The 19,901-nt window shown below is 36.7% G+C and overlaps 1 protein-coding gene across 5 annotated transcripts in view; it reads right to left on the bottom strand.

The window, feature by feature from the left end:
• Positions 1–19,901, bottom strand: part of Dock4 (dedicator of cytokinesis 4) — a 433,717-nt gene that overhangs the window by 55,976 nt on the left and 357,840 nt on the right. For all 5 annotated transcript variants that reach the window (XM_074065045.1, XM_074065044.1, XM_074065046.1 and 2 more), the window contains exons 28-32: positions 18,130–18,205; positions 16,324–16,424; positions 15,871–15,929; positions 3,028–3,176; positions 1,273–1,358 (exon numbers count right to left, since the gene is read on the bottom strand). In XM_074065045.1, coding sequence (XP_073921146.1) covers positions 1,273–1,358; positions 3,028–3,176; positions 15,871–15,929; positions 16,324–16,424; positions 18,130–18,205 — 471 coding nt within the window. The remainder of the gene's footprint in view (positions 1–1,272; positions 1,359–3,027; positions 3,177–15,870; positions 15,930–16,323; positions 16,425–18,129; positions 18,206–19,901) is intronic.

Consider the following 19,901-nt stretch of genomic DNA (forward strand, 5'->3'; position numbering starts at 1 on the left):
TGCTTTATACAAAGAATGAACAAGAGCCTTGTGAATAATTATTAAAAGTTCTGGCTTAATTACAATATCAGAGAAAATGGTGTTGTTCTCAGAGCTCAGTACAAAGAATGTATTTTATCACCCACCACAACCACATGAAATCTCTATACCCCTTCCTGACTTTTCTTTTCAATGTCATTTCCCTGAAAGCTTTAAGAATGATTTTGAATCAGGCAAGCTGAAATCTATCCAATCTATCAGTCACTAATAATAACATTCAAGTCTACATATTAATATTTCCACTGCTCTAAATTAATGATCCTAAAATGAGTTACAGAACTTTGCATTTGGTCATTAGTACTGAAGCATTAAAATTTAATTTTAGGTGATAATTGGGCATAAATACAAATAAAATAATTTTGTAGTTAAAAATATAATGCTGAATTATTTTTTTCACTTCTGAAAAAACTATTTTCCAAGCTCAAGGAGCTAATGCTCCCTTCAAAAAGAAACACTTTTTAACACTAGGTTTGAAAATGACTAAGATCCATAGAAAGCCATGGAGGAAACAAGTGTCGGACGAGAAACCCCACAACACTAAGCATTCTTGCACATCTTCTCTGGTTATCTGGACACAGTGAATTCAGACTGTGATCAGATTTTGCAGGTAGGGACAACTTCAAAGTTCCTTTACAACACTGTTATTTTTCTACCCTCCATATAAATCCCAAACACAGAATTTGCTAGAAAAGGATTTGCTTCTGTGATACTCTAATAAGAAATATTTAGGAAGCAATTAATAATCCTGAGCAAAGGATCAGTATGGATGGATTAAATCAATCAGGTGTTGAAGAACTGATACAAACTAGGTTAATTTTTCCAACAGCAAATCATCAGCCCAGGAGGTCACATTTTGGAAAGCCTTGTACACAAATGTTACAATCACATCACTTTTTTTCTTCTCCCACTCATAACCTTACTTAAAATCATTATCTTGCAGCAATGGTCTTTTTTTTAAAATTATTCAGCATGAAAAGAGTGAGATTTGTTATGTAACACATGCGACCTGTCCTCATTAGAGATTAAAATAAGGAGACATGTCTAATCATCAACATAATAAGATCCATTTGACAGAGTTAGGCAATTATCCTTTATTTCACACTTCACAAAGACAAAGCACTCCTGTGAGGCCAGAACTGTCTTTGCGGCTCTCAGCTACAGCAGTTCAGAGAGGCTCAGTGCAGACACCAAATCCCCTGAACAAAATCAACTTGAGATAAACATGTTACTCACATACTGTTGAAGAGCTCGCGATAGGTTTCATCACCTTTGCCTTCTGACATCAGGCTGTCCAGTTTGTCAATTAGCTTGGCTTCCACCTGAAACATATCATGGTATTACTCGCTTTTTCCTCCCCTTCATGAGTAGGATTTCTAGGTAAATTAAAACAAATTTCTTTCTGCCAGGAAAAAAGCAATAGTACATTGTGTGAAAATGACATTATCAGCTATGGTTAACAGCAGACATCCCTTTGGAATTCTAGGGGGCTAATTTAGATAGCGTTAAAGTGACTTCAGACTCCCAGCTGGATAGCTTTTCCTGCTGCCAAAGACATCTATCTATCTGTGATTCAAACACAAATGCTTGCAGTCCAATTTAAATGTTTGAATTCTTTTTTTAGGGACTATAAAAACTGGCAAGTCCTATTTCTTTTTTTCTTTACATCACTATATATAAGAACATCAGCAAACTATCATGCTCACATACATTCATTTAAATCTTTAATGTGTTTTACATGTATTTTCTTTCCTAAAACAGTTCGAGGTTGCACTAAATCTTTGCTGAAGTTGAGAAGTTGTCTTATCCATATACAGATGGTAGACCCACAGAAATATTCTAAGTCAGCAATAAGCAGCAGGAGAGAGAAAGGACATATTTCCTGAAAACTGTAGTCAAAACATTTATATTTTCAAGGATGTAAATTCTTTGGAACTTGAATGTCAGGAAGGGAAAAATAATCCTACAGCTATCTGAGGCAGAAAAGGAGACAGAAAACAAAAAAACCTCTGGCCAGAGAGAGTTGAAATAATTAGGGCTTGGAAGGGATATTGGACTTTGTCAAAGGACTGAGCTCAATTATTCCTTTAAATCAAATTTCAATCAAGAGATAAAGATAAAGGGGAAGGAAAATGGATTCCCCCTACCAAGCACAAATTTTTAATAAACATTTATTCACTATTAGCTTTCCTGAACATAAATGTATATACCCATATGGTGAAATGTCCATGCTTTTGGCTATAGCAATGTTGTACACATGCAGTCAGATAGCTCTCACTGATGGGTTGACAACCAAAAGTGTTGTCAACAAAAGTGGTTGACAACCCCTTTTCTAAGATTTGAGGAAGACTTCATGTGAGAAGCACGAAGGAGGACCACATTCTGTGGGCAGTTTATGGCACTGACCATGTACAGGACAACAGGCCCACTACCTCCAACTTAAGGGTGTTGGCATGGCAAAAGTAGTTGAATCCTTATGAGATCTGGTTTGGTAATGAGAATGTCTGTCCTCCCAAAATTGGAGTACAATATTAGAACAGAACCTATGTCAATGAGAAATAATGTGTTCATCCCCTTGGAATTTCTTTTGCAAGATTTTCCACTGCATTCTCCTTTAAGTTAATTCTCAGTGCTTCAAGTTAAGAGCAATAAAACATACTGTGAATCAAATGCTCAAAGCTTAGCCATTCACCAAATACAATGTGCAAACCACTGAGAGCGCAATGATTTTAAGAATCATTAACCCTCTGATTCCTCCATGCTGTGTCCAACTGGGAACATATAAAGTCTCTGTAAGTTCTTGAATAGAGACCTGGGAAATCACAGAATTTTTTAGCTGAAAAGGAATTAAATGGTTTTTCAGGGCTTCCCTGAAGGCTCAGGGGAACACAGGACCCGAGAGTATTTCCCGACTCAGGGTCGAATCTGGAAATTCAAAAATGCCCAAGAAGCAAAACTCTTCCAGCTGTTTGGAGAAGCACTTCCACCTACCTGTTTGAAGTTGCCACTCCGCCTCTGCTCCCAGTCCATCATATCATGAAAAATAGGAATCATGACATTCCGGAGATCTGGCTGGGGGATCAAGGTCACTTCTAGGAAGGGGCCAATCAGGGCAGGGATGAAATGAAGTTTGTGTTCTCCTAAATTGAATGAAATATTTGAATTTAAGTATATTTAGTCTTAATAAGATTTCAGAAGGGCTTGTAGAGTAACTCAAGTGGTAAGAGCACCTGCCTAGCAAACATGAGGCCCTGAGTTCAAATCTCATGCTGCCAAAAAAAATTCATAAAATAGCATAAAATTTTTTTAAAACTATTGCTACAAGTGTATTTAATTATACATGTTTCCTTGGATTAGAACATAATCTATAAGTTAAAGTTAATTATATAAATTTCCAGAAGTTGGTTATGTATATTATTGTACAATTATATATAGAAAATATGATGCAGTAATGAAATTGAAGAATAACATAGGTGAAAATTTTCAACATAATTAAGTGAAGAAGCAAGGTACAAGCTATGTATAAAAACATCATTTGTTAAAAAAATACACATACATATAGAGACATACATATATATATAGACATGTGTGTATGTATTTATAGTGAATTAAAATTGGTATACTACTAATTGCTAAAATGTATGGTATTGATAATTCAGAGGAAAGGCAGGCAGGGGATGGCACAGACATAGATGACTTCAGGTAGTAGGTGAGTATGAGGTCTGTTACTCTCATTTTCTATGTTATATCTCACAGAAGAGGTTCTATTTTTATAATAAGTATACTAAATGCCATGAAAAATAAACTCTTTCTCAAGAGCTAACTTTCAGCACAATGACAAAAAGCATGATGCTGTTAAAATATCCATGGAGAACCCCTACAACAAGTTGGGAGGCTGGACAGAAGATATCTAGCTTCATGAAATTTCCTCCTTAGGGGAAAATCAAGGAAACCTTTTGTGATTTATTCTAACCCAGGGTACTTGTTCTCTCTTATGTCTTCAGAGTATGAGCACCTGTATCATACGAAACTTGCCCTATCTCAATGATATGGAAGGAAAATTATTGCATGCAGCTGAATATTTTAGGAAATGTGTTGTAATGTTGCACATGCTACTTATGTGAGAGAAGAATATTCAGGAAAATTCTAGGCCTCTACATCTCAACTTTCCTGATATTATATCAACAAGGCATTATGGCACTTAAAGTAAGGATGTGAATTTTTAGTTACTTTAAATTATTATGAACAAAGAGGGACAAAAAGTGGTGGTGGGTACCTATTTCCTTTGTATATTTTCACAAGTAACAAATTATGAGTTTAACAGCCTCTGTAAACTTTGACGACTGTCAAGATTATAAAAATATACTTTCTTTTTTATTAGATGTGTTTCCTTTTAATTTCGATTTCATTAATTCATTCAGCCACTAATCTGTTTCATTCACTGGTTCAAGAAATAGGAATGGCTAATGTAATTTAAATATTATTCCTTAAAAGTACATGAAACAAAAGGAACATCCAGGCTATTATAGAGATAATCTAGTGTCAGGAAAGCTCAAAGATGGTACAACTCATTCTACCTGAGATACTGAAGAAATCTGCTTCCAGGTGTTATTTAACCTGGATTAAGGGGTAAGAAGAAACTGGGTAGAGGTAGTAGAGGGTTTTCCTGGGAACAGCATGGAAAGGACTGAATGCATCCTATCTGGATGTCAGGGACAGGTGGAGGAGGTGTTGGCAATGGGTGTGGCTTGACTTGTATACAGGAAAGGGGTGGGGTTGTTTAGCTGTGTGTTAGCCAGTACTGCTTTACTATACTGGGGAGACTGATACCAGTTAGGTTATTCAAATAATTAATAGTAGAGACTGGTCCAAAAGCAGCAGTCATGGTAAGGGGGACAGGAGGCCAGATTAGAGAGACACAGTCCTCCTCTCCTAAATTTAAGAACATGAGTGAGAGTAAATTCTGCTACTACATGAGACCAGGTATATAGAGTGAGGAGCTTGTTTCATGGGAGGAAGGATAATGACTTCCATTTAGGGCATGTTTGAGGCACTTTTCACATGGACACCCCAGAAGTTACTCCAAAAAGGAGGGTCTGGGGCTAGGGGCAGAGGTCTGTGCTGGAGAAGGACTCCTGCAAAACCTTCAATACTAAACAGGGTTTGATATAGTCAGAGTGAATGAAAACACTTTGGGAAACACGTAGTGAAACTAGAGGAGAGAGACAAGCAATTGAACCTAAGCATACAAGGCCAGGACAAAAGGAGTCATCAGCTAAAGAGACAGGGAGCTAGGGGAGGTAGTAAAGAGGCAAGATGGACCGATAGAGAAGAGGCTTTTAGTAGGGAAGTACAAGAATGTCAAAACTGGTGATTCACGAGTAATTGAATAATTGCAGCTGACACCCATAAGTATTTATTCTGGCAGGCATTATTCTGGTTGCTTTACATGCATAATTTCATTTATTCCCTGCAACAATTCTGATTTACAAGAAGGAAACTAAAATTCTGGGAGTTTAACAACTTGCCCAAAGTCACTCAGCCAGTAATTAGGATGGTCAACATTGACCCTAAGCAGGTTGGCTCTGATCTGAATTCTTAATCATTGCTGTATGGCTGGGACCCAACACAAGCCTTTGGATTTGGCAAAAGAGTAACAAGAAAGAGAAAAGGTGAGCCGGAAATTATTACCAAGTTCTCCTCTTAACATTGTCAGAGATTCAAAGGCAAGAAAACATAATAATCAAGAACTTGGGTGGGAAGTCTTAGGTCTCCTGCCCCACTTCAGGAGTATGCCTATAACCTGGTCCCAGGGGTAGGTTTCTGGTGGGCTCATCACCCAGGGGGTCCTATCTATGGCTCTGAAGGACTTTTCTAAAAGGTCCTTGGGAAAGAGGAAACAGGCTTAAAGCCTACATACACCATTTCCCAGTCAATGGAGAGGGCCTGCCTGAGAATAAAATCTGCCACAGAATGAAGCACAGCTAGGATATGGTGAGCCTTGACGTTCACTCTAGAAAACTCATGGCTCATGCCAGATCGATCCATAGGCTTCCCAATTGCACAGACCATGTACTTATTAACACACAGTTAATTTGGCTGTTTTGACTTTGTCAAATACAACCAGTGGAGCTCATCTCATTCCCTTTGTCAAAGACATTCTGAATAGCATTTTGCCCACCTCCTGGAGACCAATATGATGGTAGGAGGAGGCACAAGGTTCTGTTCCTTTAGGAGGTTGAATTCTCTCTGGACTTCCATCTACCTGAAGAAGTGCTCTGGATAGAGGCCACTGATCTGAAAACCTTTTAGCTACCCTCTACCTACAGGGCTTTGTGTCAGCTCCTAACTACAGTCAGTGATGCTGTCCCAGTGTTCTCTGCCATCTGCCTCAACTAAGACTAGCTGTCCTTGCCCTTGCTCTGCCTCTTGAGTGCCCTATGGGACCAAGATCCTCATGCTCTCTGTTGGCAACATGTCTGCCCTCTTCATTAGCTGGTAGACACATAGCAACCTGGGGCATCTGAAGTTTCTTATGCCTGGGATTAGGTAACTCCACCCCCCTACCACCACCAGAGACCTCATACTATTGGGGAATTGCTCCTCTATCAAAATTGGGGGCCAGGATTATTTTATCTTGGGTTTAGTTTCAGTGTAATTAAAGTACTTAAACAAGGAACTTTGAGTATCAAGACAGGAACACAGCTCTGGATACAACCTGTGGTCCCTGCTCATCTGAAATCCCTTTACATCACAGAAGTCATGGAGGTTTTATCAAAGTTAACTTCATTCCTTTTCACTGTCTCTAAATTATTTATTCATACAAATTATGTATAAGAAAGAAACTTGGACTTACATATAATTCCTCGTGCGTTCCTACCTTTATTTTTGACCCAGGTAATCCTTTATCTTTCTTTTTCCTCACCAAAGCAAGAATACCTCTAAAGAAACTTCCTTACTAATCTAACTTTATATGTTTTCTTCTAAAAAACAAAAAGACTCTTTAAGAAGGAAGTTACTCACTGAACTAGCAATTCATCCTTTTCTCCAGTCCCCATTCTCACCCATCATTCCAACATGCCTTTCAAGCAGGTAACTAGCTGCTAACATTTGCAGTTCCTTTCCTCAGATATTTTTGTCAGGACAGAAAGAAGCACCTTGAACTCAATCACTCTTACTTCTATTTGTAAAAGCCTAAACTCACGGTTTATTCAAGATGTCCTGGCAAGTGAGAAGAAAAAAGAGAAAACAGAAAAGGATAAGGTTGTTAGGGGGCGAAGGGTGGCAACTCGTGACATAAAAGATCTTAAACTTGTCGCATGATCCAGCCCCTGGAGATGGCTGCAGGGGCTCAAAGTCTAGCCATCTACAGCCACTGCACTGAAGGGACCAAGCATGCTGGGACAAAGGCCATCTTAACACCTGACTAGTAAACTCAGAACGCCTCTCTGCTGCCTCCACATTACGTAAGACGCCAAACCTTTTCACAGCCTTTGACCGTGTGTGTGTGTGTGTGTGTGTGTGTGTGTACATGGAAGGTGAGGAAAGAAATGAAATAGACAGGGAATAGAAATAAATTGAATTTTAGGCCAGCCCAGATAGCTTTCCCATACTTGTGTTGGTAGAATGAGATTTTGAGTTATCACCTTAGTCTTTAATCTTACTTGAGCCTGTCATCCTTTGGCCTCTCTAATGAAGATCATTAGCATGCACTTTAGTTACCACTGTTTCTTGCATATTTTTGAATCTCTTTCTATAAAACCTCTTTAATTTATATTTTACAGTCCAATTTTCTTCCTTTCAAAAAACTTAATGTGCACAAAACTGCAGAGACTAGAGAAACAAATTCCTGCATACCCATCACATAGCTCCAATAATTGTCAGGAAGAGTTCTGCTAACCCTGTTTCTCCTAACACCCCAACTATTTTTTTCCTAGAGTATTTTAAGGCAAATCTGAAACATATCATCCTACTTAGACACATCAGTAAGCATCTTTAATTGGGCATTTTAGGAATATAGAATCATAATGTCTTTTTCATGCCTAACAAGTTAAACAGTAAGTCCTTAAATTAATTTATAATATTAAAATGTCATTTACAATTGCTTTATTTCAATCACAATTCAAACAAGGTCTGTACGTTATTTTTTTATAGCCTGATTTTTCTATTGACAGAAAGGTAAGAGAGCAGACACACCTACATTAAATTATTGTGTAGGAATGCATGAGAATAGCCTTATTTGCAGAAAACACTCTTTGGGAATGCAGAATCTGTACAGACCTGGCCAGGCTCCCATGTATTGAAAATTTAATTCTTACTGAAGCTGCAAAGCTACATTTTGAGTTATGTATTGCAAGAGCAAACTAAACTTCATTTAAATGATTTCTTTTTAAACATAGATTTATTATATGTCCCCATATCTAACTGTTAGCCACATGGTCTTGTTTTGAAGTATTTAGGACACCTGCTACTTGGGCTGTTGGAGTTTTATATTTATGAACACAGAACAGCCTGCTAGGTTAGTATTGATTTTTCTACAGCAGTTATAAGATGCTGTGTTTGCAAATGTGGAAAAAAGAGCCCACTTTATATTTAGTTAGAATGTGAGTTCATCCAAAAATAGAAAGTAAGAACTTAACCTTGCAGCAAGATGAGGGGCAAAAGAGGGACAAAGTAGTAAAGATTAACCTCTTTCTTTGCAGACTATTCTTATAAGTATGGGCACAAGTGGATAAAATTTGGCAGGGGGCTGAGAATATGTACCTTTCCTCTTCTCTTGACAGAATGAATACTTTTAATCCTTCAACTAGAAAATGAAAATACTGAGGAATGACATACTTAAGAAAATGTGTTCAGTATTACTAGTTGATCTTTATTCTGCAGAAATAAGTTATTTTACCAAAACCACAAGGTGTTATCACCTCACACCCATGAGGAAAATAATGACTTAAACAAAACCAGAAAGTAACATGTGTTGGAGAGGATGTGGAAAAACTAGAACTCTTATGCTCTGTTGATAGGAATATAAAATAGTGTAGTAGCTATGGAAAATGGTATGGTGTGTCTCAAAAAATTCAAAATAGAATTATGATATAATCTAGCAATTCTTCTTCTGGGAACATACCCAAAATAATTGAAAGCAGTGTCTTGAAGAGATTTCTATCTTCAGGCAACATTATCCAAAATTACTAAAAGATCCTTCTAGTTGAAGGACCCAAGCAGCCATTGATAGATGAATGGATAAAGAAAAAGTAGCCTATCCATAACAATGGACTAGCATAAAATCTTTAAAAGGCAGGAAGTTCTGACACATCCTACAACATGGATAAATCTTGAAGCCATTCTGCTAGTGAAGTAAGTCAGTCATGAAGACAAATATTGTATTATTCCACTTATAGAGACAGAAAGTAGAATGATGGTATACGGGTCTGGGAGGGTGGAGACAGGGGAGCTACTGCTTAATGGGAATAGAGTTTCAGTGGTGCAAGATGAAAAGGGTGTGGGAATGGATGGTGATGGCGACATTACAACATGAGTGTACTTAATACCAGTGAACTGTACACTGAGAAATGGTTAAGATGGTATATTTTATGTGTACTTTACCACAGTAAAAGTAGTTTTTGCCATGGAAGAAAAAAATCAAAGAAGATTACAGAAGATGGAAAGATCTCCTGTGCTCATGGATTGGCAGAATCAATATAGTAAAAGTGGCTATCCTGCCAAAAGCAATCTACATATTCAATGCAATTCCCATCAAAATCTCAATTCATCACAGAGATAGAAAAATCTACCCTAAAGTTCATTTGGTAACACAAAAGACCACAAATAGCCAAAAAGAGCAATGCTGGAGGTATCACAATACCTGACTTCAAACAATACTACAGAGCCATAGCAATAAAAACAGCATGGTACTGGCACAAAAACAGATTCGAAGACCAGTGGAACAGAACAGAGGACCCAGATAATCAATCTACGCAGCTATGCCTACCTAATTTTTTTTTATAAAGGTGCCAAAAACATATGATGGAGAAAGGATAGCCTGTTCAACAAATGTTGCTGGGAAAACGGGGTATATGCCTGCAGAAAACTGTCACCCTGTACTAGTATCAACTCAAAGTGGATTAAGGACCTTAATATCAGACCTGAAACCTTGAAGCTAGTACAGGAAAGAGCAGGATATACATTGGAAGCAATTGACATAGGCAAGGACTTCCTTAGTTCAATTCAAGTAGCTCAGCAACTAAGAGAAAGGATTGACAAAAGGGAATTTATGGAATTAAATAGCTTTTGCACAACAAAAGAAATGGTCTCTAAATTGAAGAAGTCACCCACAAAATGGGAGAAAATCTTTGCTAGCTCTACATCAGACAAGGGATTGATAACCAGAATATACAGGGAGTTCAACGACCCAATAGAGAAATGGGCAACTGAACTGAACAGAACTTTTTCAAAGGAAGAAGTCCAAATGGCTAAAAAACACATGAAAAAAATGCTCACTATCCCTGGCCATAAAAGGAAATGCAAATCGAAACCACATTAAGATTCCACCTCACTCCTGTTAGAATAGCTATCATTAAGAACATCATCAACAACAAATGTTGGTGAGGCTGTGGGGAAAAAGGAACCCTCATACACTGCTGGTGGGAATGAAAGCTAGTACAATCACTATGGAAAACAGTATGGAGGCTTCTTAAAAATCTAAACATAGACCTGCCATGTGATCCAACAATCCCATTCCTGGGGATATACCCGAAGGAATGCGACTCAGGTTATTCCAAAGGCACCTGCACACTCATGTTTATTGCAGTACTGTTCACAATAGCCAAGTTATGGAAACAGCCAAGACACCCCACTACCGACAAATGGATTAAGAAAATGTATTTATACACAATGGAATTTTACCCAGCCACAAAGAAGAATGAAATTTTGTCATTCACAGGTAAAGGATAAAATCGGAGAACATCATCTTAAGTGAAGTTAGCCAGGCTCAGAGGGTCAAAAGCCGCATATCCTCCCTCATATGCGGATTGTAGACCTAAAACAAATGCAGCAATGTTATGGGACATGGGTCACACTAGGGGGAGGCTGTGCAAGGGAGGGACAGGGCAAGGGAAGAGAACCAAAAACTTGAATGAGGCTGATGTACTCACTGTGTAGGAATGAATACAGAAATTTTTAACTGGCTGGGGCCACCATGGGAAGGAGACTAGGGAGGAGTAAAGAGGATGGGAAGAGGTGAATCAATTGGAGCTGTAATACACATATGCATGGGAAATAGCACAGTGAAACTCCCTGTGTAGCTATCTTTATCTTAAACTAGCAAAAATGTCATGTTTATCATTTTATCTTTTATGTTTTTTCTTCTATAAAATTGGAGAACAGGAGGGTGGAGCAGGCTCTGGGGGGGAGGGCTGGCACCGATGGGAGGGGGTGGTGGCAGGGAAAGGGGTAGGAGGATGAATATGGTGCAAAAAATGTATACACATGTATGTAAATGAAAAAATGATACCTGTTGAAACTATTCCAGGAATCAGGGGAGGGAGGATGGAGGAGAGCAGCTGAGGAAATGAATTCAAGTATGATATATTTTGATACATTGTAAGAACTTTTGTAAATGCTACAATGACCACCACCCAGCACAACAACAAAAAACCCAAACCAAAACAAAAGAAAAACAACAACAATAACAAAGTAGTTTTAAAATAAACTGATATAAGCAAGGATAGGAATAATGTATCCACTGGTCCAAATGAGAGACAAGCATCGCAAGTTCAAGTTCCAATGAAACTCAAACCTCTGTCCCCAGGAACCACTGCTCTCTCACAGGGAAGAAAAGTCCTGCCTTGTTTATCTGTAGGGTCCCACTTGTTGCTTGTAGATAAAACCTTTTTGTTTTGTTCCTATGATTCCTACCAGGCCTTGTGTTCCTGAACTAAGGCATAAAGTAAGAGAGTCACCAATTCATTTCTGTGAAGAGGAAAATGGGTGCTCATGACCCTGCTTGCTCAAAAGCTCTAACACTGAGAGGAGAAAGGAAGTGAAATTAGAACTCGCTTTTTAGTTCAGTGGGTTTAACATATTAGCGGATTCAAATATATACTCACTTATTCAGGAAAAAGTTTAAGCTTTCTGTATTTAGGTCGTCATTATAAAAGCCATTTAATATCACAGATAAATTATGAAATACTCTAAGCACACAAAACTGAGTATCTCCGAGTCTGATGACTATGGTTGGAGATAACACTGAAAAGCTCACGTAATGGTTCATGACTGTGATCTCAGCAATCGGGAGGCTGAGGCAGGACTGTGAGTTCCAGGCCAGGCTAGGGTAGTGAAACCCTGTCTCAAAAACAAGACAAAACAAAAACCATAACCAAAAATAAGAATAATACTGTGTGATGGTTAATCTTGATTGGACTGAGAGACATCTAGGAGCAATAAAGCACACCTCAGGATGTATCTGTTTCCAGAGATGATTAACTAAGAGGGAAAGACCTGCCTTGATTGTGGTAGTACCATCTGTAGCCTGCAGGGAAGAAGAAGGAAACCCACTAGCACAGGCTTGCTCTCCTCTCTGACTCCCAGCTGCCATGAGGTGAGCAGTTTTGCTCTACTACACCCTTCGCCATGATGTTCTGCCTCACCGCAGGTCCAGAAAAAATGAAGCCAGTCAACCATGGACCAAAATCTCCAAGTACGTGAGCCAACATAACCTTTCCTCCTTTAAATAGTTTCTTTTAGGTATCAGTCACAAAGATGAAACGTCTGATTCAGACACACTGGAAACCTGAGCAGTTCTACATCCCATAGGATTAGGAAGTTGATCACAGGTAAGTCTAGGGGACACAGTGGCTGGATTTGAAAATTACTCAGTTTTATTCTTAGAAGCAGACTAGTTACTAAATTACCTGTGCCTCCCACTCTCTTTGGTAGAATAGAGGAAACCATCTCATTTCTAGCATATGTCAGAATTCAACATCAATGACCAATATTATTTTAAAATATTTCTCAGTTAAAATTTGTGTTTCTAAATTACACCAAATGAAATGTTTCAAGGGGCAAAAAGGACATTTAGTGACATTATACATTACTTCCCCTTAACTTGTTTTCAAAAAGTACTGTTTGTATCTATTAAAAGGTATTGAGGGTCTTGATTTATGAAGTCATATAAAAGCTTAACTAAAGTATGGTAACTGTCTTTATGAGACTTTTTCCTGGTTCCACATATATTAGACAAAAAGTTTAAAATGCAAGATTTTAATAAGCTAAACTTTTAATAGGTATGGACTATTTTTTTCTGTCTTCCAAAATAACTTGCACATAGCCAGCACTTATTTCATGAACTTTGTTAATTTGAATTTATTGACCTGTTACATTATAATATGAAAATGTATAAATTCTCATTTAGCATTCAAATTCTCAATATGACATGTTAATAGGTACATAAATGCATCTTGATATTTTAACCAATATATTTTATAGCTAATATATTATAACTAGTATATCTGGATATTTAAAAATAACAAGCTTACTTAAGGCCTATTCTAATCATTTTGTAAAAAGGTACATTGGAAAAGAGGTTTTAAAATTTCTTTGTTTCACACCCTAATCCATCCTTTATTTTCTTTTTTTCCCCACTTTTTCTTTATTGCTATGCTGGGTGGAGATACACTTCAGCATTTACAAAGGTTCTTAGTATGTATCAAGTATATCATACTTGAATTCACGCCTCCACAAATCTTCTTCAACCCTCCTCCCCCGATTCCTGGAACAGTTTTAACAGGTATCATTTTTGTACTTACATACATGTGTATACATTATTTGCACTGTATATTTCTGAATATTTCCCAATTCTAGCTGTTGTACACTAGCACTGACCTTTAAAATTCACCTAATGTTTTGGAAGTCTCAGAAGAGTCATGATACAACTCTAGGGAACTAACACAGAAACCAAGAAATGAAATGAAAATTTACACTCATCCTACACTTGAACTATGCCATGCTGGGAATTAGTAAGTTGAATATAATAAGTTGAATAGAACTCAGTCCTAGACTGCACTAGAGATAGTCTTTAGGGCTGGAACAACAAGGAAAGGGGTTAGTATTGTGTGCAGCAGTGCTATTCCATCTTTAGTCAAGTATATAAGAATCACCTTGAAAATTTGTTAAAACTCAGTTTGTTGGCCCCCTCCTAGACATTCTGATTCAGCAGGTCTGTGCTAAAGCTAGAGAATATGCATTTCTTGCAGGCTTCCAGGTGAGACTGATTTTGTGGGTCTACTCTGAGTATCACCATTCTAAGAATATTGCATCATGGGATCTATGTGCTCCAGAGATTTCCTAAAATGTTTAGATTTCTGAGAAAAACAGTAAAGTAATTTCACATATAGACAAAACAGAAAACTCTGTGAAGTATGCCTGCTTTATTTAGCAGAACACGGGACATGAGCCTAAGTGCATAGCTATCCTGGCCTGGATGAAGATTTGTGAGGAAATGTCCATACACAGCAAAGTTCAGAAGAGAAGACTTGCTGTGTCTTTAATAAATATTCTGAAAACTCAACCAAATCTGTCCTAGTTTCCTAGTGAGGCTCTAAAAAGAGCCTAAACCACCACAACTGTCTTAGAAAAGCATTTCAATGCAGCATTCATTGAAAAATATCTTGCTAAATTAATGCAGTTTGGACACTACAAGGTCCCTGAAGCGCTTTTAAAAAAACCTTGGACACAAAGAATCAACAAAACATAGAGACTAAGAGTACTCTCCAAGTAAGACAAATATTTAGTGCTATTTATGAACTGAATCTAAAACAGATCATGACTTCTTTTGGCTGGCCTTTCATAATCTGAAACTCGTTTTTTTTCTGACATCACCAGCAAGCATTGAACACAGGGTTCAACTATACATAGTGAGGTTCCCTTAAATTTCTATGTATTTTTGAAGGGTGTACATGTTCTGTTCAAAATCACTCTGAAACAGGAATTCAGACAAAACTATAATGGCTCTGTTTTCACTGACAGAAAACATATCCTGCCATCTGCAAGTCTTGCATGGGTAAGTCCAGGACAGAAGATAGCTCAGGTTATTACATATTCAGTTCAAAAAGGTCAATCACTTTAATAAATCATGAGGAGGAATTAAATGCAATAATAGTTAATGAACACTAAAAACGTGCATAGAAAACACACCAAATTAAATGTTATGACTCTCTAAAAGAGTCATATGACTCTATGCCAATGAAACTTAAAACAATTTATTTTCCAAATATTATTCTTTTCACCATATCTGTGCCATCAATTTAGTGGACTAATATGGCAGATTAACAAAATTGGTTCTAACAGTCTCTTAGCAACTGCAGATGCTTTTAAAATCCTTTGGCTATACTCTTTATGACACAGGTCAATGGTTTGAAGTTTTTTGAAGTGGTGATGATGAAGTTAATGTTTCATGAAGCTTAATCTCAACTTATGATGATTCATAGCCTAAATTCAAAGTTCCAGAAATTTTGTGTTATTATGGTACAAAATTCTGAAAGGTTAACTCACTGCTAGAAATAATGTGTATAATGCCAGAGTAATGATAAATTCTAAAATTTATCATTAGTTAATAATGAAATACACAAAGGTATGCTGATTTTTCAGACAGACACCAATTTAAAAATTTAGTAGTAACCTTTTTCTGTGCCAACATGTCAATTACTGTCTATAGATATCTTTATTGATTTAGACATTTGGTTTCAAATGCTGTCATTGGTAAAATGCTATTCTCCATTTGCATACTTAAAAAGTGAAATGAGCTGCATAATTGAGGTGGCTTCTCTTTCCTTCACTTACCTAGGTTTTGCCACATGCTGAAAATTTCACAACCCATTGTCACCCGCATGTCACCATACCTGAAACAGAACAAAGTTCACAACTGTTACAAACATTCCAGAACCAAGAAGTGCTCATGAGTCTTTAGAATACAATGTGTCATTCTGAATTAAAATGCAAGACAATTTAAAGATGTTAATATACATGTCTTAGAGCCTCTAAATGAAAATCTCTACACAAATATTTTAGTAAAACAGATCTGTCTTATGGTTTTTAGCTTCTATGATAATTTTTAATCTTGAAAGACAGGACAAAATTCTAAATATTGAAATTTCCATAAAAGTTGCTTCTTGTCCTTTTGGTCGTTGCTTCTTACTTTTGATTTCCAGTTTTGGACATTCTGACTCATAAATAATTTGGACTACACTCTCTTTAAAGGCACCATTTCCCACCTGATTATACATTGGCACTTACTTTTCTAACACCTTTTTCTTTTTGGAAGGTGTGAACATCTCCAATTGCAGACACAACTGGTTTATAAAAATGACTGCGAGGTAAAAGTAGGAATCCCAGATCTAAAATAAGAAGAGAATATTAAATACTAGTGTGTTACACAAATATTTATAGGTGAAGTGATATGATAGCTTGGATTTTTTTTCCAAAGTGGTTAAGTACATGAGGGTAAAGTTGAAACAAAATTGTCTATGTGTCAGTCATTGCTGGATGTGAATACATGGGGGTTCATTATGTTATTCTTTTACTTTAATATAGTACATGCTAGAAAATTTCTGTCACAAAGAAGTAATCTAACTAAATACTATCTATTTATGTACTGTTTCAAAGCTGAATCCCCTGCTCCATGAGTTCTGTGGTATATGCTAAATGGCAGATATTTTGTTTCTCTTACAACATGTCTGAATATCTCCAGGGAAACTGAGGTATAAGATGGGTTACATGGTTCCTGTGTGAATTCATTTTTGGAACTCCTTTTAACGTAAAACTTTAAAAAAATGCATACACTTCTTTGGATATGCTAAATACTTTAAATTCAGACAGTATTTAAAAATTCCCTGTTCAGGCAAATCTTTTGAGTCTAAGTTTTCTTACACCAAATACAGAATAAGAAAGACATCAGAATAACATTTCCTGAAATAAATTTACCAGAAAATGTGTAGGACATAATGGAAGGAAACTATGTCTCTAATGATACCATATAAAATTAAAGACAAATAAACAAATATTTACCCAAAGAAATAGTTAGGAACATGTGCAAGTTTAATTTTGTAAGAATATACATAAAAAGGGTAATTTGTAAGAATGAAATAGTAGAAAAAGCTTAAATATTAAAAAGTAGAGCTCTGATTATGGAATTTTAATATATCATAAGCTATGATATGGAGAAATATGTAACCACCAAAATTAAAAAAAATTTTTTGGAGGTGCTAGAGATTAAATCCAGGGTCCTTGCATATGTTAGGCAGGCCAGCATTCTCACTGAGCTACACCCTCAGTCACTGGTTTTTTTGAGACAGGGTTTTACTATGTAGTTCAGGCTGGTCTTGAACTCTTGATCCTTCTACCTCAGCCTCCTGAGTGCTGAGATTACAAATTATGCCACCACGCCAAGTTCCTTGGCAATTTTTTTATATTCTACTTGTTCAATAAGGAAATTTTATTAAATGTTCAATCTGAAAAATGTTATTCAAAAAATAGGAAGTAAAGATGCCAAAGCAGAATCATTATTGAGAAAGGAAGCCACTATAGGCACCACCCATTTATATTCACCCTTTATCATTTGCCATTTGAAAAACAGTAATGAACAATTCATAGGCATCCAGGCATATCACCTTATAGTAGAGATGTGCAAAGAGCTCTGACTGAAAGAACTGTATTAACATACCATATTTTTTTATTACCTTATTCTAAAAACTGGGAAGCTCTTAGAGAAGGGAGTAGTGTTTACTTTGCAAATTTTTCTTTTATAGAAACTCTATTTTTAAAAAGTCTTAAAAACAGTATGTTTTAAGTCCCCTTTCATCATGCAACAGAATCATACAGAAAAGAGCAAGAATTTAAATTTGTAGTAACAATGAAGACCTGTCATCTTTTGAGCACTACGGTGATAATCATTCATTAGCCCTAACTTGTTTGCAAACATAATAAAGCGGTTCTACTATTATTCAGTTAGAACTAATATGACCCAAGAAAGTAAATTAATTTCCTAAAATACAGTGTGAATATTTTAGCCCAAACCAGACAGTCATTTAAACAGATACTTACCTTATAATCAAAGTTTTCATTTAAGAAGTTCTTACGAAGTGCATCTGAGAGGTATAGAACTGTTGTAATAATAACACTAGTAATAAAAAAGAATACATTTTGAGTTGAAAACTTCACATTAGTGAAAATCATTCAGTAGATAAGAATTAAAAACACCTAAGATAAAAGAAAGCCTCCTTCAGTAAGCAATGAAGCAGTGTTGATAATTCAAAAAAGAGATGCTATGCTGAAAAAAAAATTACTGAAGTCCATTTCTTTGTAAAATGATACACAGAAAGATCTATGAATTCATATGATTCAGGTGGAAATATATCAGTAGATTGATGTCTTATAATGTTTTTACTAATTTGGAACAAAGCAAAATGATTTAATGCAAATATAACATTCCATATTTGATTATCGTGAAAGAAATGGAGCCTAAAGATGAAATGGAAAGTGATGGAATATATCATGCATTCATTAGCTGCCTTCTCTCTGTTCTCCCATATCTCGTGTGCCCTCTCGTGTCTGAGGGCACACAAGAGCTATGGAAGGCAAAGTCACTCTCAGGGTGGCAAGACTGTCACTAAGGGAACAATTACTGGATATGAAACTATCTATAACTGGAGACTAAGCTGTGTGAAACCTACAGAGAATGTCACAGCCATTCAGAGGAAGCCCAAAGACAAACATGTACAGCCACAGGTAACTTTCTTGGGAGATTAAGAAAGAAGGGTTTCAGGAGCATTCTTGCCTAGGTGTAGAGTTCTGATCTAGGTTCTAAAAAATCTGTTCATTTTTATGGACAGAATAATATACACTTAAAATTGATTGTGTTTCCAAATGGTTAAATTGATGTTGAAATAAGATAAGTCACTGACTTAACTAGTATAAACTAAGCAGCAATATATAAATGGCTAGTATTTAAAACTTTTTGGCCTTTTCTGAGGTGCATGTCTAATATGGTATTGAAGTGTGATGAGACCCTAATTCTCATCATGGGATTTAGAATCAAAGGATATAGTAGTAGGACTCTAGGTAAAATTAGATGAAACCAAACCCTAACCAACTCTACTCCTTGGTTACAGTACTAATAAAATATAGATTAGAAGGATATTTATTAACTAACAGAATATTTATGATCTTTGAAGGACAATATAAATGTTTTATTGTTAGCATCTGCTGGAAAATTCGTGACTGCATCTTGTGGAGTTAAAAAACATCACAAGACTAAGGGGGCAGGATGGGTGAATGTAAAAGTTAAAGGGAAAGAAAAGGAAACCATTTCACGGGCATCTGCTCTACTGTGACTAGGCACTGTGTCACCTGCAAGTACAGTTTATACTGTATATGTGCCTATTGTCCAAGTTGTGTGGGGAAGTACAAACAGAAAGATCGAGGTGCAGGCTGTTTAGGGCAGAAATCAAGACCCTATCTCAAAAATAATCAATACAGAAAGGGCTGATGGCATGGCTCAAGTGGTAGAGCACCTGCCTAGCAACTGTGGGGCCCTGAGTTAACCCCCTATACAGTTCCCCTCCCCTGTTTTTTTCCATCTTGAGCATGTGGCTATAAGCAAGCTTTGTGTTTTAATGTTCAACAGGGTAAGCAAATCTCACCACACCTAAATTTTACACGGAAGACCACTTCTGGCCCATAACTCCAGCTTGGATTATTGCTTAGAAATAACAATCTCTAGTATTAATGAAACTTGACATATCTGGAATTTAGACAACTGGGCCTCATGTCCTGAAAGAAGCAGAAGCACTCAATTGCCAAAATGAAAGAGGTTA

The sequence above is a fragment of the Castor canadensis genome, chromosome 2, assembly GCF_047511655.1.
Source record: "Castor canadensis chromosome 2, mCasCan1.hap1v2, whole genome shotgun sequence".
Lineage (NCBI taxonomy): Eukaryota > Metazoa > Chordata > Mammalia > Rodentia > Castoridae > Castor > Castor canadensis.